General features: G+C 41.0%; 1 protein-coding gene across 1 annotated transcript; it reads left to right on the top strand.

The window, feature by feature from the left end:
- The first annotated feature begins 5,783 nt into the window (after window positions 1–5,783).
- EED (embryonic ectoderm development) lies at window positions 5,784–21,257 on the top strand. Its single transcript, XM_042810535.1, has 12 exons — window positions 5,784–5,907; window positions 8,764–8,916; window positions 13,302–13,394; window positions 14,202–14,267; window positions 15,011–15,136; window positions 15,253–15,334; window positions 16,869–16,960; window positions 17,848–17,981; window positions 18,335–18,440; window positions 19,473–19,631; window positions 20,005–20,078; window positions 20,929–21,257. The coding sequence occupies exons 1-12, from the start codon at window positions 5,785–5,787 to the stop codon at window positions 21,053–21,055; spliced, it is 1,335 nt and encodes a 444-aa protein (XP_042666469.1). The 5' UTR covers window position 5,784; the 3' UTR covers window positions 21,056–21,257.
- The last annotated feature ends 3,211 nt before the right edge of the window (window positions 21,258–24,468 follow it).

Here is a 24,468-nt window from a genome sequence, read left to right as displayed (position 1 = left end):
AGCGCAGCCCCTTCATCTTTGGGATAGCAAATTTCAGTACTAACTAGATAGCAGAGAAACTCTGAGATAACTCTGCTTAGAAGGTTACTCTTCTTAACCCACCACAATTTCTTAGGTATTCTCTTAAGTATCTTGTACAGCCTTCTCTTGGAGTAAAAAAAATATCGGGCAACCTGGACCAAATAATTGTTCAAATCACCGTAAAAAGGATGCAAGAAGGTGGAGATCCTTCTGTTTTATGTAGAGGATCTGAAGCATATCAGGGAAGAAAGATGCCAGGGGAAATGTCTTGCTGGACCTGTTACAAACAAGAGCTGGTAAAAGATGTGAAGGCACAGTCTTGGCTGCAGCAAACACAAAACTGTAGAGCTGAAAATCTTGAGAGAAATGATCAAGGCAGTGAGTAAAAACGCAGCCATGGACTTCATGAAAGCAGATACTGGGTTACTTGGAAATCTCCTTGGCAGGATCCAGTGAGAGACTAATCTAGAAGAGAAGTGGCTCAGGGCAACTGGTTGATCTTCAAAGACAACCTCCTCTAAGAAAAAGAACTGTCCGCTCTGATGTGCACAGAATCAAGGAAGTATGAAAGAAGGCCAGCTCGGATGTATGAAAAAAATCCCAGCTGAGCTCCAAGATGAAAAAAAGTATGCAGAAAGTGGAAGCACAGATGGGCTGCCCAGGAGGAATACACAGACATTGCTTGAGCGTTCAGGACTCATGTTAGCAAAGCCAAAACTCAGCTTAAAGTTGGAACCAGACAAGAGGTGAAGGTTAACAAGAAATGCTTCTGTAGGTACGGTGTTACCAAAGGAAAATATGGGCCAGTTTCTCAACGGAGACGATGATAAAGAATATGGAAAAGGCTGAAATGTTTTTCCACCATGGTTTTCAGATACACTCTGTGTGTAGGCATCCCAGCTCCCCAATCCAACTAGCAGAGTGTGTGGAGTGAAGCAGTATCCAGCAAAGGGAGAACCAAAGCCAACTGAACATAAATAAGTCCACAAAGGCTACTGGAGGAGCTGGCCAGTGTAATTGCAAGGCCACTCTCCATCATGTTTGAAAGGTTACCTTGATCTTGAGAGGTTCATGATGAGTGAAGATGGTTAAAGATCACACCTTTGTGTAGGGCAAGAAAAAAAATCTGCAAAGCAAGAGGACAGTCTGCCTAACTTTAGTCCTTGGGGAGGTGATGAAGCAAAGCCTCCCAGAAGCCGTGTCCAAATGCATGAAGGACAAGAAGGTGATTTTGAACAGCCAGCATGGATTTGCCAGGACAAAATGACTGCTTTCTACAATGAAACGACTGGCTGTGTGGACAAAGGGGGAGCTACAGATGTTGTACAATTTTTGCAAAGCTTTTTACATGTTTCTTTAGTATTGTTGCAGTCTAATTGGTGAAAAAATGGATGGATAAGTGGATTACAAGGTGGATGGAAAGCTGGCTTGGCCACTGGCTTAAGTGACCAAGCAGTACAAAGTTCAACTGGCAGCAGGTTTCCAGTGGCAGCCCTCAGGCACAAATACTGGGGACAGTATCGTTCAGTGTCTTTTTATCGATGACCTGAATGATTCTTAGCTTCACCCCTGTGCTAGAGAAGATCATGGAGCAGATCCTCCTGGAAGCTATGCTAAGGCACATGAAAGAGAGTGAGGTAATATGGGATAATCAGCATGGCTTCACCAAGGTCAGGTTCTGCTTGACCAACTTTGTGGCTTTTTACAATGGCATAACTGTCAGTGGACAACAGAAGAGCCATTGGTGTTGTCTCTCTGGACTTCAGCAAGGCATTTGCCGTGGTCCCCCAGGACATCCTTCTCTCCAAATTGGGAAGATATGGATTTGATGGGTGGACTGTTCAATGGGTGAGGAAGTGGTTATGAGATCATAGCCAGAAAGTGGTGGTCAATGCTTCAGTGTCCAGATGGAGATTGGTGACAAGTGTTTCCCTCAGGGATCAATACTGGGAGCAGTGCTCTTAGCATCTTCATCAATGACATCAACAACGGAATTGAGTGTACCCTCAACTGTTTGTAGATGACACTGAGCTGAACAGTGTGGTCAACATGCCTGAAGGACAGGATGCCATCCAGAGAGACCTACACAGTCTCCAGCAGTGGACCCAGGAGAACATCATGAGATTCAACAAATTCAAGTGTAAGGTCTGCACCTGGGTCATGGCAACCTCCACTATCAGTACAAGCTGGGAAATGTAAGGAGAGAGCACAGCTCTGCCGAAAAGGCCTTTGGTATACTGGTTGATGGCAAGATGAACATGAGCCAGCAATGTACCCTTGCAGTCCAGAAAGCCAACTGTATCCTGGGCTGCATCAAAAGAAACGTGGCCAGCAGGACGAGGGAGATGATCCTGCCCCTCTACTGTGTGCTCTGAGGCCTCACCTGCAGTACTGCATCCAGATGCGGAGTCCTCAGTACAGGAGAGACACAGACCTGTTGGAGCGTGTTCAGAGGAGGTGAACCAAAATGATCCAAGGGATGGAACACCTCTCCTAGGAGGACAGGCTGAGAGAAATGGGCAGTTCAGTCTGGAGAAGAGAAGGCTCCAGGGAGACCTGAGAGTGGCTTTTCAGTGTTTAAAGGGAAGCTGTAAGAAAAAATGGGACAGACTGTTTAGTAGAGTCTGCTGTGATAGGACAAAGGAAAATGGTTTCAAATTAAAAGAGAAGAGATTTAGACTGGACGTAAGAAAGAAGTATTGAGGAACTGGCACAGGCTGCCCAGAGAGGCTGTGGATGCCCCTTTCCTGGAGATGTTTAAGGTTAGGCTGGATGGGGCTCCAAGCAACCTTACTGCAGATCTCCCTGTGATGTTGCAGGAGTTGGAGTGGATGGCCTTTATGTGTCCCTTCCAACTCAAATAATTCTGTGATTCTATGGGATGGAGAGCAATCACAGCAAATTTGCAAACAATACTAAAATGTGGGTGAAAATTGATAAGCTCAAGAACAGGACTTGAATGCAGAGGATCCTAAACAAGTTGGAGAAACAGATTCACAGGATATGTGTATATATACAAAGATATATGTGAATATATACAAAGATACACTGGTAAAATTCTCATCAGGGGAGAAATATCCTTATGCAACAGAAAAGGGTAAGAACCATCACAGGATCTTAGCAGGGAAAGACTTGGAGGTCCTGATGGACAGCAAGTGGCACATGAATCAGTACAGTGCTCTTAAAGATTAACCAAAAGTTGCTAATGACAGAAGTGTAGCCAGTAAGTTGAGGGAAGAATTTCTTCCCCTCTTTGAGAGAAGACATCTCACATGTGTTCAGTTTTGAACTCCTCAGTACAAGAGAGATACTGATATATTAAACTGAGCCCTCTGGAGAGTCACCAAGCTGTTTAGAGCCAGGTGATCATGATGTATGAAGAGAACCTGAAATAACTGGGCCTGTTCAGTCTGTGAAGAAATGTACTTGACAAGAATGAATGAAAGGAGTAAGTCTCATTTACTTTCACCCACATATAAAAACATATTTCAGTGTCCCTGTATGATCCAGAAATATTTTGCTATGTTGAAAAAAAAAAAAAAAATCCTATCTGTTGAAGATTCAATGGCTATATATATATATATATATATATATATATATATATATAAAATATTTACTTTTGGAATTCTATGAGAACTCACAATTGGCTAAATACTCCCATATATATCAAATCCAGTCCTTCAAAGCACATACTGTATGCTCATAAAATACCACCAAATCATCACTAATTGAAACAATGTAGATTTCTTACTGTTCTTCCATTTTCCTCTACGTGCTGTTCCAAGGGCCCTATAACTTCTTAGTTAATCTATGCATATTCATATAATGATACCATACTAATTAAACTAATGAATCAAAAACCATGATATTCATATTTTCTTAATCATCTCCCCTGCCAGGATGTAGGAGACACTACTTTCACAACATAGCTGAGAAACTGAGGGACAGAGAAGCTCGTAGGATTTCCAAATAGAACTTTGTCAGAGCACAAACCGAAGCTAAATCTCTGAGCTTTCAAGCCAGTACTTAACCACAAACTAATTCTTTAAATAGAAGCGGGATGAAGTGTACTATGACTGTTGGAAACTCATCTTCCCTGGTGTACTGGCCCCTCTTCTGAAATAGAAGGAAAAGCAAGTGGTTTGGACTAAGAACTAGACAGAGAGAGCAGGAAGACTGTCATGTTGTGAAAGAAGTCCTCAAGAACTCAGACAAAGGAAGGCAAAGACCAGTTTGGGCCCAGCAAGTTGATGGAGACCGAACGGTTTTACTGGCTGATTCTGGTGTGGGTGGGAAACCTTCCTGTGTGCAGGCCAAGAAGCACAGGCTGGCTGGGGCTTTCACTTTCCTTGTGTTTGGGATGAGCTAGTGAAACGTGGCAGAGCTGAGTACGTAGCTGGCCATCTGGAGGATGTCAGGTGACAGCTGCAAAATGAAGGGGAGCTGTCTTCTTTCCATTAGCTCAAGGTCACCCATGATGAGAAGTTAAAAACGCTCACTGCTGAAAACTCCATGCCTGCCCTTCATTTCTAAACCACAGTCATGATTTAGTCTTAATTAAGATGCCAATCTAAAAATATCCCGTCATATTTTAAGAATGAGCCAGTTCATTCTCCGTGTATGTCCTCACAAAGGTGTGAAACGCTTTTATCACAGCCTAGATCTCAGCGCACAAATCTGGGCAGCTGTGAGTTCCCAGAGCTTTTATTAATTGTGATCTACAGCCTTTTGGTCTATATTATACACTGCTCCAGCAGAGCCTACAGTTCTGCAGCAGAGAAGAGAGACTATTGCTAAAAACGCTACAGTACATGCACCAACTTAAGCACTTCTCCTCCTTATCTCTGAAGTTCACGCCAGATTAAATTTTAGATACAGGGCAAGGTTCACCTCTGTCACTGCCCTCCAAGAAATCACTGTGCAAGACTGGAATGCCTCCTCCAGGGAGAAAAGCCTTGGTTCTGCCCCTCTGAGAGAAGCAGATAAGGCACTGTGCCTGCGGGCAGATTACTTCCTCCATTTAGCAGATTTATTTTTTATTTAATTTTTTTTTTCCACCGTTCATTACGATGATTCTGGGACTTGTGGTTTTTGAAAAAAAAATAAAAATCATAATCTGGCAACTGCAGTATTTGATTTACAAGCAGCAATCTGCAAGTGGTAGAAACTTGCTAGGGGGCACAGGAAAACAGGTGATTTTTCTTCTCTGGCAACAGCATTTTTCAGATGAAAGGCCTTTTTTCCCTCATTCCAGCCCTGCCTGGGTGACAGGGCAGGGAACAGACACCTCACGTCCTTTGCAAAGCTCTTTGGAGAGCAAGAGAACCAAAAAAGACTTTGTGGATGAGAGCTGCGTGAGAGTGCACAGAGAGACCCCATGGGTCACAGGCACTGTGGTGACCACGGCCTACTTTCTGCCTCACGAACGTGCTCGACAGGGCTGGCACAAGGATACAAAGCCACAGATAACGGTACAGAGTGCCGTTATGCTTTATTATTTTCATACATGGCTAATTCAGTTACAAACAATAATTAGTAAGACTTCTTAGTTCGATGGTTACGTGCAGTGCGAAGGGCGCTAGCGCACACACCCCCTCCCAGCCAGCCGCCCGCCGCTGAGGGGCCGCGAGGCGCGGGAAGGCGGATTTTTCAGCAGTGTGGCAGCTGAGGCGCCGCGGGGCGCGGTGCTGCTTTACGGCAGAGCTTTGCGACGCCCCCGGTCGCGCTTTACGGCTGCGTGGCGGGGGCGGGGGGGCGGGGAAGATGTCTGAGCGGGGAGAAGCGCCGGCGGCATCGGCGGGAGTGGGGAGCGAGATGCCGGCTAAGAAGCAAAAGCTGAGCAGCGATGAGAACAGCAACCCCGGGGACCTGTCTGGCGATGAGAACGTGAGGAGGAGTGGGGATGAAGCGGGAAGGTGGGGGCGGCGGCGGCGGCGAGGCGGGAGCGTGCGGCAGCTCTGTAGGCGAGGGGCCGCGCTTTCCCCGCGTGCGTGAGGGAGAGTTGGAGGCCCTGAGGTGTGAGCGCCCTTCTCTGTCACTTAAATACTCCTTTTTCTCGCAGAGTAGCCAGAAAAAAAGCTGCTTTTCGCGCAGCTCTGTGTCGTTTTTCATCACTGCCGCGTTGTAAAGCAGTATTCAGTATTAATTTGTGCACACAACACTTTGGGGAATGAAGGAATCACAGCGTTGTAGGGGTTGGAAGGGTCCTCTGGAGATCATCCAGTCCGACCCTTCTGCTAAAGCAGCCTTAGGTTGCTGCTCATAAGCTGCTGTCAGCAGGAATTGGCTGCAAAGGTTGAGGGCTGTTTCCTTTCAACTGTGCTAAAATAGAGGCATTTAAAGCAAAGGTTGTGCGATTGATTTCAAAGTAGCTTAAGAGTTGAAAGATAATCTGAGCAATCTGGTAGTCGGTTTGTGCAGTTGATGAATTGGGGGAGTTACTGAAGTAGCAGTCAGTGAGTACTATTGGTGATAGGTAGATGGACTGGATGATCTTGAAGGTCTTTTCCAACCTTGGTGATTCTGTGATTCAGTTCCGCTTGATGTCTTTCTTGGTTAGAGCATTCAGTTGAAAGTGAGGGAGATGGATCACATTGCCCATAACCACGTCACCCATAGCCTGTGCAAGTGCTGCTGTTGATGGAACAGCTCTGAGGTACTGTGTGCTACAGCTGCTGGGCCTTACCGAGCATTGGTGCCAGGCAGCTGGACGTGCAGACCACGCGTTTGTCCTTCAACTTCTGAGAACAAGACTATGTTAGGAAATGCTGCTTCTCTGAAAGAGTGATCATGCACTGGAAAGGGCTGCCCAGGGAGGTGGTGGAGTCACCGTTTCTGGAGGTGTTCAAGGAATGTTTGAATGTTGTGTTGAGGGACATGGCTTAGTGAGAGCTACTGCTGACAAGCGGATGGTTGGACTGCGTGATCTTGTAGATCTTTTCCAACCCTGGTGATTTTGTGATTCTGTGACTATAAGTTCTTTAGAAGGGATAGACAAGGATGGAGTGGCTGTGCAAACACTCCATCCAACAGGGAGTGTTTCAATGTTTGGCACAGGCTGCCGAGGGAGGTCATGGAGTCACTGTCCCTTGAAGTTTTCAAGAAGAGTAGACGTGGCACTGAGGCACACAGTTAGTAGACATGGTGGTGATGGTTGAACTAGATGATCTTAGATCATTTTTCTAACCTTAATGATTGTATGAATCTGAGTGTAATGTGATGACAGAAGCTCTCAGATTTGCTTTGGTGTTTGTTATAGGCCGTCTCAAAGGTGAAAAAACTCTATTTCCAAAATTTTGTTATGAACTTTGCTACTCCTAAAGGCCTAAATTGTCCTTAAAAGATAGTATAACAGTATTGATTTGCAGAAATTCTGTTTTTTCATGGAATCATAGAATGGCTTAAGTAGGAAGGGACATCAAAATCATCTTGTTCCAACCCTCCTGCCATGATCAGGGTTGCTAATCACTAAATCATGCTCTAGATCAGGCTGCCCAGGGCCCCATCCAACCTGGCCTTGTTCATCTCCAGGGATGAGGCAGCTACAGCTTCTCTGGGCAGCCTGTGCCAGCACCTCACCAGGTACTCCACAGGTATCTTGAAGGCATGTTTGTTGGCTGTGTTTTAGTTTTAGTTACCTGCTTGTATTGTATTATACCAGGTACTTGGTGTTCTTGTATTGACTGCATCTGGTTAGTCCAGAGAAAGCTTCAGTTCTGTGGAGTATTATTATTCTTGACAGCGAGTGCTCTTAGGAGACCAGTGTTTGGCAGGCTCTGAAATTGCTTAGGGTAAAGGAAAAGAAATAGCTGAATGTAAAAATTGAAAAACCTGGTTATGCTTACTGGGGGAAAGGATGCAATGTGAAGGAAATGACTGACCTTATTCCATATTCCTAGTGGAGCTTCGTGATGCAGCTTCCTGTTACATTTCATGTCTTGCAATGACAGGTTGTTTATTGTCTGTCTGCCTCTGTCTCCCCAAATTTGGATCTTGTCATCATGTGGCTGTGAAATGAGTTGTATTCCACCAGCTTTCTGCTGGGAAACGTACAGGCAAACTTGCCAGGGGGAAAATGAAGTTTGTTGGTTTAACAAGCTGAGCTTTCTCACATGGTTTTTCTTGTTATGATGCAGGTGAAGTGTTCTTCCCCACAGCCCTCCTAATAGTTTTGTGTCCTTTTTATACTGTGGTGCCCAAAACTGGCTTGCAGTGCTGGCGACGAGAATCTGTTAGAAAGAGTAGGAGGGAGGGGTGAAACTTCCTCTTCCAGTGGCACTGCTGGCTTATTGCAGAACTGTGCCTGACGCTGCTGAGGGCCTACAGAGCTATGGGTACATGGGTAAACATGTTTTTAAACAAACATTGTCTTGATTCATTAGTTCACGAGTATTCGTTTCATCTACGTCAAAATACTTTCTAGGAAGGCAATGCCTTTTATTCAGATATTTCTTAAGAGCGGCTTCCTGGATTCCAAAGCGATTTCACTGTATCGCAGTTCATGTGTGACCCTTCTGGATTAGTCCTGGTGTGACTCATGTTCTGTTTCCAGAGATAAATGCTGTTATGTTAGTAACAGATTTAAGTATGTGAATCTAAATAAAAACCAAGTCCTGAGGGATCTTTTGTTCTTATGGAGGAAGAAGGGGAAAGTGAAAAGGCTAAGTGCTGCAGTTAGCTGATGAATTTATACGTCGGTTAATTATATCTTTGTTCCATTCTGTGTCATTCAAATGTTTTCAGGATGATGCTGTTAGTATTGAAAGTGGTACTAACACGGAACGCCCCGATACCCCAACAAACACCCCTAATGCCCCGGGAAGAAAAAGCTGGGGAAAAGGAAAATGGAAGTCAAAGAAGTGCAAATATTCCTTCAAATGTGTAAATAGCCTAAAGGTAGGTATATGTAAACTTCAGCATGGGAATGTGGGATACTGTTTGCTGTCAGTGATGTAAATACAGGCTGTGAGACAGTCAAGGCAATTATATACATATAATAGAATATTTAAAAATATGTGTTTGGAGTTCATTTGAAGAAAGTACTTTTGTGATCTGGGATTGTCCAAGTTTTGAAGAAAAAGAATGCTAAGAAATAGGAATCAGGGTAGGCAATGCTGCAGTTAGTCCAATTATTTTACAAAGTTATGTTTGATATTTTATAATTATGAATTTTATCAAAGCTGTAGTTACTGATACGGTGGATTAACGGAATAAAAGAGGATGTGTGACAGCTTGCTGCGAAGCACAGATTCCACACAGATTCTTCTTCCTGATAAAATGTATTTAAAAAAACAATGTTGGGAATAGTTTTCTCCACACACTTTTCACATCAGTTTTTTTTTTTGTTACCTGACCATTGCCATTAATCAGTTGTCATGAATCACATCATGCAGTTTGATTAATTAGTCACGAGGGTTGTGTTTGTACCTGATGGGGGTCATGTTCACCCAGAATACCTGCTGCTGTGAAGGGCTGTGGGTTTGTGATTTTTGACTCCCTGTTTTTGTGTTTAGGGTATTGTTTTCTTCTGTACTAAGCACAGGACTGTGAGGAACTGAATGAGTTGTTCTCACTTTGATTCTTGCACAGCACCAGGATATTTTTTCATTCCCCACCCTCGCATTTATGTGTTAAAAGCTGTAAATATGCCAGTGGATTTGATTTTTATAAGATTTCTTAAAAAGGGAAAGCGTGAATCCTGAACACGATAGGAGTTGTGTTAAACTTTTTGTCTGTCTAACAAGAGGTTATGTGCAGCTCCACAGAGGGTGATTTTTGCAGAATTTCTTTAACAGGTTTGTGTCATTCTCTCACACTTAACTGCTGGGTTTTGCTGATGTTGCTGTTTCTGAATTTAGGCTTCAGGCTGCCTCACTGGAATGTTAGGCTAGCTAAGTAGGAGGGGATGAGAGATTTGGATCATGAAAACCTCCTGAATGAGCTTTGCTGCAGAAGAAATTGTGAAGCTACTCTGACAAAAGTGTCTGGGGAAAGCAGTTGATCTTAATGTGTTTTTGGAGGTATAAGAGTGATCTCTGGATCTTTCAGAGCGGAGGAGTTCTTTCATTTTCACCCAGGTAGGCAGCAGTTGGTGTGGTTCACATGAATCACCCCCGCAGATGGTGCTTTCTGTGGCTTCAAGTCCTGCTTAAGCAGGGCTGTGGGCCTTTCAGCACCCAAACATTTAGCAGTATCTGAATTGTGCTTAGCGTATTTGTTTTCTTTCCACAGACATCCCAAACTGGTTAGTGCTTTTCAAGGGTATTCTGGAATAACAGAACATCTCTCATACCTACTCTGGGGTGACCCAAAAGATCACCCTGTGTGGTTAATCCCCAACTTCAAGGACTTGGATGGGGGTCTGGGAACAGATTGCTGTGCAAGTGGAATCAAACACAGAGAATAGATGTAGCATTTCAGCTAAGTGAGATATATTATTTCTAAGTCTTCCAGTTTCTTTTTGAATTGGTTTAAAGACAGGTTAGGTAATTCTTTTTACTTCGTTTTTGAGGAAGCCTCTTTCCTTTTTTCTTATCCTTGATATTACAGATACTGTGAAGATAAACTGTAACAACTGAATATTGTATGTTGGAGACACTGCACTTGTTGGATATCACATTGTTCTGTCTTTGAACTGTGCTGTAAGATGGTTGTATTGAAATTAATGAAAAGTCAACATGATTTAAAGACATAGAAACTTATTTTAATATTCTTTACAGATGTATAGATATATATTTTTTCAATTTCTTATTCTTGGTTTGCCATCTTTCATTTGCTTTGACTTCTTTCCTCCTGGAGACAATGAAATATGGCCATTGCTGACTGCTTTGAATGTCAGATGGTTATGATTCAGCCTGAAAAACACAGTGCTTGCTAAATATGCCTTTTAACCACTAGTGTGGAAGTTATTTTGGCTGAAATTTAAGCATCAGGCAAACAAATATGTAACTTGGAAAATGACAGGAAATCAAGAAGTGCTTTATTTCGTTGCTTTTTACAGTACTACGTTACTGGAAGGTAACTGAAAAAATCTTTGCTGTCCATGGGCTGAGAGGTGACGTAGCTCATAAATGAGCAGATACAACTAACAGAAGTACATCCTCACTTCTGCATATAATTTTTTCTTCTAGATCTTCCAGCAAAGAGGAATTCTGCTTTGATGTGCTCCCTTCAGAACAATGCCACCGTTTGCCCTACCCTTCCCTCTTGTTTAGGGTGTGGTTGAGTAGTTGTTAGCTGTTGAATGTCCTATTTCAGCTTTCACTCACTGTCCCTGGGCCTGGGAATTGGATTCTAGTTTGTTGTCGGGTAAGGGAGAAGTAGCTAAAACCACAGCCAGTGGTGGTTTGCTTCCCTTTCAGGAAACCAGGAATGCATGTGTGGTCAGTTTGTGCCTCGTTAGCAGCGTGGGTGATGGCATTTTAAAATGTGCTCATGCACTTGCAGGTGATTATTTTGCGTGTGCGTTGGCTTAGTGTTTATTTCTGCCTTCTGTCTAAAAACAGGTCTAACCTTATTTTGTCTGTCTGAAGCTGAGTTGCTATTTAGTGAGTGAGGGCAGAACCAACTGCTGATTATCTTTTCACTTTCGTAGTAACTGTAGGATCTGTTTCTTTGCCTTCTTTCTGGTGCACAAAGAACCCAAGTATTTTGAGCCTCTGCTCTTTATTTATACCAGAATCAAGGTGGCTTTTCACCATTCTACTCTTGAACCAATATTTGAGTCAAACTGCCTATAAAACCAGGAGTCAGGTTGTTGTGACAGATTCAGCCTCTCAGGATAACTGTAACGTGCAGCACCTAACAGTGTATTGTTTTGAAAACCTGGTTAGCAGCAGGAACAAAGATTAAAACAGATAAGTGTTATCAAAATAGCATGTGCTCTTTCTGACCAGTGAGGATGATGGTAGTTTAAATGAGGTAAGTGTACCTTTAGACAGATACCTGGGTGTTTTCCCAATTCTACACCACTCAATTTAATTTTAATGCTTTACTGTTGCTGAATACCTCCTTTTTTTTCTTCTGTACCAGGGTTACTAATAACCTTGCTACTTTTCCCACGTTCCCCATCAAACAGCTACCCTGTTCTTTAATGTTACAATGGCTAATGCTTAGAGTTCAACTTCAGACATGCTTTTCTTAATCTGTATTCAGCTTTGAAAATTGTACCTCTCCTTACAAGATGCAGGAGGGCCTTCACTCCAAGATTTTTTTTCGCCTAGCTCTTCCAGCTGTCCCTGTTGAGGTAATAACAGATTCTGCCTTTCCCAGTAAATATGGCCTACTTTAAATTCTTCCAGACTTCCTTTTTAGCAACCTTTTTTATTTTTGAGCAGAATTGAATTCCTCACCCATACCCCTCCTCAAATTTGTTCTGTGGTTCCTGTATGGTTTAGATCTGCCAGGTCTAATATTTCTCATGTTGTCTCTGAAGCACTGCCATTTGAAGGCTGCTTAACAGCCATCGTGAGACACTTCCTTCCTGCCTGTACTGTCCCAGACAGTCCCCTGTGGGGAGGCACTTTAATGAACATTATTCTTACTGAAAACATCCTGTCAGGACAGGCCAAAATACTGTTATCAATTAATAACAAGCACCACCATATTCATTGTGATTTATAAACATATCTGCTTCTTTTTTTTTCCTCTTAAACTGATGTAAAATGTTTAAAAATAATACTTGACATTCTTCTTATAACTGTTTGTGAAGGAGATCTGAAAACACTTTGTAGACATGAACTTAGCAGCAGCTTTGTGACGTGTTGGAGTTAATTCATTGTGCCTGTGATGGAGTTGCAAGACTTAACTGTGCTTTAATAGTTAAATGTAACCCTTCTCCACCCTTACACCAGTATAATTCTTCTCAATCCTAACAGGTCTCCTTTGTGATGTTGTAAATCCTTGTGTGAAAGTAACTATAGCAATATAAAGTGCTTATAGACGTGACCTTAGGAGGTTTCCTTGTTGAAAGATGCAAAGCAAAGTAAGCAGCAGTTGGGCCAACTTCAGGCCTCAGCTGTGAGACAGCAGTTCTTCCTTTTGAATTTAAAACTTTGTTGAAAGGAAAGAAATGTTTTATCCTCTCAGATAGCCAAATTCAAGTGTGATGTTACAAAACTGTTCTTTTTAGCTGTTCGCTATCTGAAATTATATTGGGTGTGAACCTAGTAGTTCAGGGAGGAAAGCATAACAATTTAACTGTTTTCCATTACAGCTGAATTTCACAGAAATAATGTGTTTTGTGGCCTTTTTTTCTTTCTGATCTTGCTTTACATCTGCAGGAGGACCATGGTCAGCCTTTGTTTGGAGTCCAGTTTAACTGGCACAGTAAAGAAGGTGATCCTCTTGTTTTTGCCACTGTAGGCAGCAACAGGGTGAGTAACCTGTTTGTAGCAATAAGCCCTCCTGGGTGGTTTTCTTTGCTTTTTTTTTTTCTTTTTTTTTTCCAATGAAACCCTTCACCTGCATGTAGTACTGACACATGGTAACTTCACACAGAAAGCTGTATTTCTGAGGCATGTAGTGTCTGTTATCTTGGAGATGTACTGCTCTGAGTAACTGTATGTTGTCATGCCATCCCTGCTTGGGAAATAGCCTCTGTAGTAAAGAAAATTTTTGCTAGTAACATGAAAGTGAAGAAGACAGGTGCATAGATGTATCTTCTCACTGAAATTACTCTTCTTAGATGTTACGGGTTCTAGAAGGCTAAATTAATGGTCTATGTGAGTTGACTTCATATGCTTCTTCTGAACAAGATTCTATGTTGTTTTATCTTGAAGTTCCTTCAATGGAAGTGTTGTAAATAAACAAGAAGCCTCTCATTGCCAGGTTTGTCCAGCCTGACAAAAGTGCTAAACTAAGATTGCCTCTGTATCAAATGCTCACCTAAAGACTGGGTCTGGTTAGAGGCGATTGAATTAACTAGTTATAAGTAGAGAATATTTAAATGGTATCATTTAGTATTTGGGAAGGACTGCTAACCTTGGAATGCTGCTTTACTAAAACTCTGCTGTGCCTGTTGTTTTAGCAAACCATTTTGATAGAAACAAAAGGTGAGATGAGAGCTAAACCGTAGAAGCATATTGCCACTCCATGAGAAGCTCAGTGCATAGGTGTATTTGATTTCCTCTTGAACTATCACAAGTAAGTCATGATCTCACCCAACTTCTTTCTTTCCCCAGGTTACTTTATATGAATGCCACTCCCAAGGAGAAATACGTCTGTTACAGTCCTACGTAGATGCTGATGTATCCTTCTAAGTAAAAATACACTTGTTTGATTCCTCTTTATCGTAGTTGTGGAGGCTTTGTAGGAAAAAAAAACGCAGATGCTTTTCTGTGATTTAATACCCTGCTCATATGGCACATTCCTCCTGTTAGGTCTTAGCCTTCTTTCTTCTTTCCCACATCCTCGACTCTCTCATATTGAAATAATATTGGAAATGCAGACTCATGGAACATGCTGCATTAAAGAATTTGAAAACTGATTCTCTGTCAGTTCGGTCTTTCCAATACCAATATTTGTGCAGTGTTTCACATTCAGTGTTTTACAGTGGTCTCAGCTCTTTGAACTGGAACTGGGTTTCAAGGCTAAGAATTATGTTTCATACTCTGAAGTGGTAATAACTTCTGTTGATCAGTTGCAGTTCACAAGTTACTGACTTGTGACTGGGTCTTGATTCATTTTCATTTTTATTCCCAGTCTTTGGATATTTTGGAGAAAGATTGAAAAGCAATGCCAAGAGAGAGGAGTTCTTTGTGTTTTATGAAACAGAAGTGAGGAAATCTGCAGAAAAGTTGTTTGTGTTGATTATTTGCAGATGTCTGATCAAATACTTATCTTTTAATTGTTGGATCCAGCAGAGATTCATGGACACGTGGACAACAAGTTTGCTTGAAAAAGCAATTTTAAAATATATATTTAAAGTTAAGTTTGCTTGAAACCAAAACAAAACTCCAGTCTCTTCTGTGTTCCTTAACATGAGATGTAGGCAGATGAAAACTTCTATACCTGTGCATGGACATACGATAGCAATACAAGCCATCCTCTTCTTGCTGTGGCAGGGTCCAGGGGTATTATTAGGATAATTAATCCTATTACAATGCAGTGCATAAAGGTAAGTGTTCAGAACTTTGAAATGAAGCTTATGTTTCAGTAATGCATGAAACATGTCTTCTAAGTGCATGTAAACATGAGGGGAGATGATAACTTGGTCTCTGAATTCTATCCCAGCACTACGTGGGTCATGGAAATGCAATCAATGAACTGAAATTCCATCCAAGAGATCCAAATCTCCTTTTATCTGTAAGCAAAGGTGAGGAAAAAAAAAACAAAACTCTTGTGTTGTTGAATAAATCAGGATACTTTGGATTGGAGTTTTGATCTTGAAAATGGCCAAAATCTCTCAAGTCTTTGAAAATTTTATTAGTGGGACTGAACAAGTTTACCTTGGAAGTCTAGAGCAAATCTTGTTCTTCTTGGATATATATTAGATACATATTAAATCCATGGCCTACAATAAAAATACCTGTGGTGCAAAGGGATTGTGAACACCACTGCTTTTTCAGGGAAGAAATGTGAGCACCTGAGTTGCTTTTTCCTATATCAATTATTTGCTTTCAATTTCTTTCGATTGTTGAAGCGTGGTGCCATCTAGTGGGGGAATTTTAATGTTGCAGATGGCATTCACCACTGCAAAGGGAAAACTGATTCTGTCTCTGAAGAGCAGCTCTGACTTTCTTAGGACTTCTGAGTGAAAAGGGTATCAGTGAAGGAAGAAGCAAGTTTATGCTGTGGTGTCTCATGGGCTTGTCCAGTCTAAACAGCCACAGCTTCCTAATCTGGACTGTTCTGTTAATCACAGAATCACAGAATCACAGAATCACCCGGGTTGGAAGGGACCTCAAGGATCATGTAGCTCCAACCCCCAAGTAACTGTTAAGTAAGGGGGTACTTGATGTGCCTCAGGAGCAAACCTTCAGAAGTGCAGAGCTGGTAACATAAGGGGACTTTTGACTTACATGTAATCAGTGTCACTGATTAAACTACGTGAGAATTATGTAGGGAACTTCTCTGATTCTTCCCACTGTCACGTTTGTGCTGTGGGCCTACTTTTGAATTTCAAGACTTCTGTGTATTTTGTCTTTTTGATACCATCTTGACATCAGCCAATAGATTTACGAGGTTTAATCTGGATACTGCATATCATTGGGCATAAAGCAGGAGAGTACTGGAGTCTCTCTGATTGATTGAGAGATTGAATAGAAAAAGTGGAAAATATTTGGGACTGAGTGGCCTCCAGTTGGTATCACCATAATTCAGTGTAGTGTGTGTTGTAGAATCCAAATGGGAAATGCATTAGAGGTTCCCATTTCTACATGGGAAATACAGTACAAGTCCTTAATTAGCAATTGTCAAAATTGTCTTTAAATGAGCAGGCTCATCTGACTGACTTGGGAATATATATTGTTTATTGAAACAGTTCCTCCCATCCCTACAGTCTGTGGCTCATAAAGAATAGCAGTTAAAAGAAAAAAAAATTAAAATTAAACAAACAAACAAACAAACAAAACTTATTGAATGCTGTTGGAAGAGTGGCTAAAAGGAATTTTAACACTTCAAGATCAGACTCTTGCTCACTTTTCGGATGATCTAAAGACCTTAATATGTTTGGTTTAGTTGTAATAGCAATTCAGTTAATGCAGTTCCATTGTTTCTAACAACTGAAGAAGAATGAAGTGCCTTTTAAATGTTTACATCAACACCTGTTATTGAAAGTGGTGAAGCTGAAATATATTATTCATATGTACATATAAAAAGCAGCATGTAATTTTATTTGTTCTTTATAGATCATGCATTGAGACTGTGGAACATCCAGACAGACACGCTGGTTGCAATATTTGGAGGAGTAGAAGGGCACAGGGATGAGGTGTTAAGTGCAGTAAGTGGAAGACTGTGGGGCAGTGATTTAGATTTACAAAGGGTAGTAAGCCTATAGCATGCAACTTTTTATCCTCCTGTGCACTGTTTTGATATTTTACCTGCTTTAAAAGAAAAGTGCATAAATAAAGTTTAGATGTAGTGGTTTCATTGATCTGGCCACCTCTCCATAGTCAGGACAGGTGTTCACTTTCTGTTTCTGTTTCAGTAGCTAGTTTTCTCACAATGCAGCCTAGAACTAAATAAAATACTGCTCAGTGGGGCTAGAAAGAGTAATAAGTTTATTATAGTCCCACTTGTGAAGTTCTCATGGTCTTATCAAACCAAAGCAACAGATCTTTTAGAGGCATTGTAGTGAAGGAAAGAAGCTCTTTCAGGTAAGTTATGCTGCTTTTCAGTGGCTACAAACAGATGCTGGTACCCAGTAAATACTGACCAGAATAGCTGACTTTTGAATACACTCTTCATAACAGTTGTTTCTTTTTCTGTTGTGGGATTTGAAAGGTGAGGTATATATCTATTCAAGACCTGATGCTGTATTCTCTTGTAGTCATATCCATGCAGAAGGCCTGGAGTTGTGTCAGGATTCCTCTATAAAACTAAACCATAGGAACTGACTGAGAGGGAGCACTAGCAGTAGATTTGTTGTTTGTCAGTGCTGCTGAGTGTGCCTCTCTTTCTTGAAGGGGAGTAACAGCTGTTATTAAGATACTGTGTTTCTTTGTAGTTAGTAAGATTAAGTTGTTAGTATTTTTCTCAGTGAAATATGCAGTTTTTATTACATTCTTTACACAGAAAAAGCTGTTTTGATGGAAATGTTTGAATAAAATCTGAGTTGCTATAATGCAGCTTAGGCTGGGGGTGCTCAAAATTATTTTATATACATAGGATTATGATCTTCTTGGTGAAAAAATCATGTCTTGTGGAATGGATCACTCTCTCAAACTCTGGAGAATTAATTCCAAGAGAATGATAAATGCCATCAAAGAGTCTTATGAGTACAATCCAAATAAAACAAACAGGTATGCAGTTTTCATCTTCTTGTCTTTGTGGGTTTTTTGTGTTTTTTTTTTTTTTGGTTTTCAAATGAAAACTCTCATCAATGGCCCAGATCAATCCCTTAGACATTGGAAGTTCTTGGAGATAGTGACATGGGAATTGTGCTGGAGATTGGATTCTTAACACTTTTATTTTTAAATATCTTAATTACTTCTTAATTATTTATTTGACTAGGGAATGCCTGGGATTCTCATCTTTATCATTCTTAAAGCTTGTATTACATCATGGTTTAGTGGCTTTTCTGGCCACTGGCCATTGAAAATTGGGCTTGTATTTCAGTGTTTCTCTGAACCTCACACAGCTGTTTTTTCCATAGGCCTTTTATTTCCCAGAAAATCCACTTTCCTGACTTTTCTACAAGAGACATACATAGAAACTACGTTGACTGCGTACGATGGTTGGGTGACCTAATTCTTTCCAAGGTATGGTGCAAGCTTTTTCATCCACCTTGCTTTTACTGGCTTTTTTAGGCTCTTAAACAGTAGTAGTTTCACTAGAATACGAATTGCAGGTTAACCTACTGTGCTGCATGACATGATTTTATATTACCGATTTTGGCGACTGTTTGCACGTGTAGATAAGCAACTTTTACTTCAAAAGTAAAATGATTACAACAGTCATAACTGTGCTAAAAGTAGCAGGATATCAACTACCCGTGTTCTCCACGAGAAGTGCAGAAAGAGAATGAATGCATAGTTACACGTGTGGGATCCTGCAGCTAAATGGAGAAATGAGGATTCACACAGTGGAGTTCCTTGGATTTGTGTGATAACTTGCTTGTAGACATTAAACTACATTGGGCCAGAAATTGGTGCGTGTGTGTTCTCCTAATTGTTAAAAGGTCTAAAACATCCTCAAATCTGGGCTATTTCAAACCATGGTTGAGCACATGTGGTTCTGGAATGGACTGCCAAGGGAGGTGGTGGAGTCACCAACCCTGGGGGTGTTCAAGGAAAGGCTGGATGTTGTGTTGAGGGACATGGTTTAGTAGGAGCTATTGGGAATAGGTGAACGGTTGGACTGGGTGATCTTTTAGGTCTTTTCCAACCTTGGTGATTCTATGATTCTATGATTTCTTCTGAAGTGGGTGAGGGAGAGCTCCTGCAATCCTGTGAGCTGGCAGACCTGTGAGGGCAGCAGTACCCAGCAGGGGCTTGTGATGTTGGTGATGTGGCTGTGATCTGAGGACAGAGATGAGATTCTCAGTTTTACTTTTTTAACATAGGATGGTTTGGGTTGGAGGGTAGTTTTAAGATCATCTATTTCCAATCCCTTGCTATAGGTAAGGACAATTCCCATTAGACCAGGTTGCTCACAGCCCCATCCAGCCTGGGAACACTGTTAATGAGATGAAATGTTAGCTTATAATTAAACAGAATGTTGTACAGTATAAACTGTAGTGCTTTTTTTGTGTGTGTGACTTTTTTTTGTTATTCACTGCTTTTTCCCCCTAGTCTTGTGAAAATGCCATTGTGTGCTGGAAACCTGGTAAAATGGAAGATGATATAGATAAAATTAAGCCAAGTGAGTCGAATGTGACCATACTTGGGAGATTCGATTACAGCCAGTGTGATATATGGTACATGAGGTTTTCAATGGATTTCTGGCAAAAGGTACGTGTGAGCTTGGACCTTGCTGTACCTAGGGGTGCATAGCTCTTCATTCAGTACATATTTCTGTGTATGGGAAGAGTTTTGTTACCTGTGATGTGGTGTCTGAGAAGCAGAATGGTCTGCTACAAGGGGCTTTATGTGAAACTGTTATATTTATTGGTAGCTTCCTCCTCTATCTGTAGAGATAATAATAATATGGGAGAAAGGAAGCAAATTATTTAGAATTTCCAACCACTTCATCAAACTTGTTAAGCAATTAATGTTCAAACATTTAAGCACAACTGAACAGTCTTCATAAAAATTTGAGTTTTATGAGTTTCATATCTTTTGAATAATACAGTAAGACTTCTCTATCCTCTGCTTTCTTTTTAAGATGCTTGCTCTTGGCAATCAGGTTGGCAAACTTTACGTTTGGGATTTGGAAATAGAGGATCCTCATAAAGCCAAGTGAGTACTTAATGCTCAATTTTCTTTTTGTTGAGACAGGAATCTGGGGAACTTCCCTCTTTCTTTTACTGACAACTACTGATATTCTTAAACAGTGGTAGCCACTCTAACTACTAAGTAAATAAATGTTCTGAGCCCCTGGAGGTTATTTATTTATTTTGCTGTTCTATTATTTACATTACAGTAGTGCCAAGAGGTACCAATCAAATTGTGTTGAGCGGTGTATGAAGATAAAGTGAAAGAAAGTATCCTCCTCCAATTGCTTGCAAACTGATTAGGTAGAAGATTTATGGAGCAATTAGGAGAAATAGATGGAAGGACTAGAGTAATGAGGTTACAAAGGTTAGCTCTGAGCACAACCTGAAGAAAACAAAATGGCTTTTCAGTTTCATGCCTGTGTGGCCAGGTGATTTCATTGCATGTTTGAACACATGTACAATGTATTTGTGAACGTCCAGTAATGTGTATGTATGCCTGTGTAAAAATACAGGTGTGCATATACCAACTTGCTGAAAAATGCTGCAGTACTGAATTGCCCCATGGCCATATTTTATTCCTAACAACTGGAAAAGAACATTGATTACAGGGTCCTAAATAACGTGATGCAATAAGATTTTAATCAATGCTTCGGTGAAATTTGAGTGGATGAGAAATGGCATTGGATGAAGCAGAAATCAGTGCTTTCCCAAGTCCAAATTTGGAATACAAAATACACTGTAATATAATCCTGCTACCTTCTGAATTCCTCCTAGGTCATATAAGTAAGAAAGTGGTGGAACAGCACTCCATAATGTAGTAGCAGCAAGTGCAGGTTGAACATTGCAGCTGAATGATTTTCTTTTGTTTATAGGTGTACGACTCTTACTCATCCTAAATGTGTTGCTGCCATTCGACAAACCAGTTTTAGCAGGGACAGTAGTATCCTTATAGCTGTGTGTGATGATGCCAGTATCTGGCGCTGGGACAGACTACGATAAGTAACTTTTTTCTTAATTCAAAGTAGAAAATATATTTTCAAATTATAATATAGTCTGTTAACCTGCTAGCACGGTAGATGCGTTTAGCTTAGACTTTCTCGAAGGTTCAGCAGGCTGGAGCTGAACTTAGTGATGTTTACATTCTGTGTATTGTTCTGCTTGAACTTTTGCTGCTTTTAATAAAAAGAAATATTTTTGTAAAGTTTTCTGAACTGTCCATTTTAATTATTTACCACAATAAGCTTTCAGTTATGACCCATGGAAATGCTTTATGTACAGCTAGTGCATAAATACATAGGAATTTCCTTGATGCTGTATTCATCCTTTTTTATGCTGACTAGAAACGTAATGAAGCTATTGAATATTATCCAGGGATAAAACATTTGTTGTGTGTATAATTGAAGTGTTAGTGCTTGTATTCTTTGTAAGTGTTCTAAGACATTGCAGAATAGTTGTGTGCACCTGTGTGAACAATGGAATTGTTAATAATATTTAGTAAAGATTAACCATTTAGGGCTCTTTTTTCCTACTGTTCTCTTATCCTTTACCCCAACTTAATACATAACGTATTATGTACATGCCAGCACAGTCTTTGCCAACATATCAGTGAATTTTTGTTACTGAATTAAGGAGATGGTCCTGTCTCCCACTGACTTTTCAAGTATACGCCTGGCTTTTATCTTTCATGATACTGCATTTGCCTCTTTGTTCCAGTTTGGGAAGCTCATAAATTCTCTGGTTAGGTGGCCTACCTGTTCAGCTTGAAATGGTATTGACTAAGCCAGTTCTATTAGTTTGTACTTAGAAATTTGCAAAACAACAAGATCTGGAGCTGGCAAGTAGTTTGCAAGTGTTAGTCTGTAACATACAATTACCTGCCTTTATAGAAAAAAAATACATATATTCTTATTCCTGGAGAACAGCCATAATACCTTTGTAGCAAAATAAGCAGAGAAGGGGAAAGATGAGAAGTGGGGCTGGAGGGGGTTTTTTAACCTCTAGTTCAACTGACCTGCATGAGCTAGTGTTTAGGTGGCAGCAGCAGTGGGCCTGTGTACTTTATGTGTGTGGGGCTGGTAGAGTGAAAAAGCACGGGGATGGAACTGTGGAAGTGAGTTGGAGAGTACTCCAAAAAGCCTGGGGGAATGCTCAGGAGTTCTTCAGATGAGCTAAACCCTATTCAGAATGTAGAGGTTGGAGGCTGATAGCACTGAGTGCTTGCAAATGTTGAAAGTGAAATAGGACACAGAATCAGTTGTGACTTCCAGTCAAGGTTGTCTGTTATATTGTAAGTTGTATGTTCTTACCACTAAGCTGTTTCTGAGAGGAAGGAAGGGTGGTACTTAAATAAAGGCCTAAATACAATTGGGGTGGCTTCAGCTTTTTCAACTCATAATGTTCTGACAACTGTTCTCTTAAAATGCAGGAAAATGTTCCAAGAGGTTTCCTTTGAAATGCGATTTAGGGTTGGGTCCCATTTGGTGGGGACTCTCTGTTCTTTGAAGTGCAGTGTCAGTGCTGTTGTGTATTTACCATTTCTTCCCTGCAGTGGGACTGCTTACCGTTTCTTTCAAGAGTCATAGAGCTCCTCACTCTTGGGACACAGCAAACAAATGTTGGAGCTAATAAAAACTTTGTAAACCTCACCTCTGAAGGTGGTTATTATATGCAGTGTCTGTCTCAGCTTTAGGCTTCTGCTATGAATGGCGTTGGTCAGATTTATCTGCTTGTCACACAAATACTAAAGACTTTCAATATGTCTTAGGACAGAGCTACCTGGAACAGAACATGAGTGAAGCAGGAAAAAAAAAAAACAGCAGTTACTGAAACACTTAAGGTTAATTGTGCAAAAAATATTAAAGAACAGTTGCTCTAGTCCAGGTAGATGAGTTAAAATACAGAGTAGGAGACTGCTCACCCAACTGGAGATATGCACAGTATAGGGACAGTACATATCAGTCAGAATAGGAGGGGTACTTCTGAATGATGGTGAAACTAGTTCTTGGGCATGTCACACAACTCAGCAGTAGCAGCTTCTCTCTGTGTGTGCAGCTTGGGATGAATGAGGTGTAGATGCTTGCAGCATAAATGACTGCAGTTGGTCTCCAGCATCTTGACTGTCTTTTAAAGAGCTTGTCCAGCTGACTGTTCAGAGTTGGGTTACACAGGACTTTGAGCACCTAGAAATGTCTTAAGTTAAATTTCCATAGATAAACTAAATGCCTGTTTCCCTAAGCATCTCGCAGTGATCACATTTCAAATCCTGCACAGCCAGTGAAATTCAGTAACCTACCAAAATCAGTATTCCTTACAGGAGAGCAAGAAAAAACATGCTTAAGCAGCACAGCAGTCCAAGTGAGCAATCCACAGTTGTTTTGAAAGATATTTATCTGATACAATGTGAAGGGAGATGGAGTCTTACTTCTGCAAGTTTCTGTTCTGCAAGCTCAGCTACAGTATGTTGGAAAGAAGAGGAAAGTAGTTTACAGTGATGTTCTCAAGCACATGCCCTAATGACTAAGCTTAGAGAGACAGGATCTGGCTGTACCTACAAGTGCTAGTGCACTAGGAGACATTTTTAAGCACATTTCAGCACACTGCTGAATTAAAACACATATGATTACATATGTTCATTTACAGCCTTCAAGACTGGAGCCTAGGCACCAGGAATGTACTTGAAAATAACAGCCACAAAACTTATGATGGGGAGACTTCACAATCCCACCCACTTGATGTAGTATGGTTTTCTAAAACCCAAGCAATAAAAAGCTCAGGGTTATAGAATAACATGAAGGCAGTATTGACCTAGTCAGAACAGAAGCAGCTTGTTACTATAGCTGTAAAAGAGAAGGCAGAGCTGCAGAGCAACTTCCTCTGCTGGCACAAGCTGCCAAAATGAGGCTGTTGCAGAAAACTGAAACTCAGTTTTCATCAAGCCATATAGAAAGACTACAGAAAAATGCAAGAAGGAACACATGGATTACAACGTACAGGAAGGCTCCAGACAATCAGTCAAGGAAACTCAAGATAATAACTCCCCCCCCTCCCCCCCTTGTTTTTTCTGCTATTCTTTCATTTTTAATTAAAAATATCCTTGCTCCTTTATTAATTGTCTGACTCAGAGAGGCCATTAGGTCACGCTGACATGCAGCTCTTAATTAGTGAGGCCTCCAGAGGCCTACAAGGTATTATTTTACTTCCACAGCAGGCAGGCATTTGCACAGTAGTGTGAAAACCTGAGAAATTGTGACCACCCTGCTTTCAGTACTGTGTCACAACAACTTTTACTCCACTTTCCATTTGTCTCCTCCATCTTCTTCCAATACCACCTGTGATGTCAGCTATATGTGGTATCTGCCATCTGTGTAACAAGATCTGCCAAATTCTACAGGAGGATTTGATGGGTCACGCAG

The sequence above is a fragment of the Centrocercus urophasianus genome, unplaced genomic scaffold (genome assembly GCF_019232065.1).
Source record: "Centrocercus urophasianus isolate 14NV4802_14NV808 unplaced genomic scaffold, USGS_Curo_1.0 seq_1, whole genome shotgun sequence".
Taxonomy (NCBI): domain Eukaryota; kingdom Metazoa; phylum Chordata; class Aves; order Galliformes; family Phasianidae; genus Centrocercus; species Centrocercus urophasianus.
Note: the sequence above shows the minus strand (reverse complement) of the source record. Positions and strands in the feature narration are given on the sequence as shown.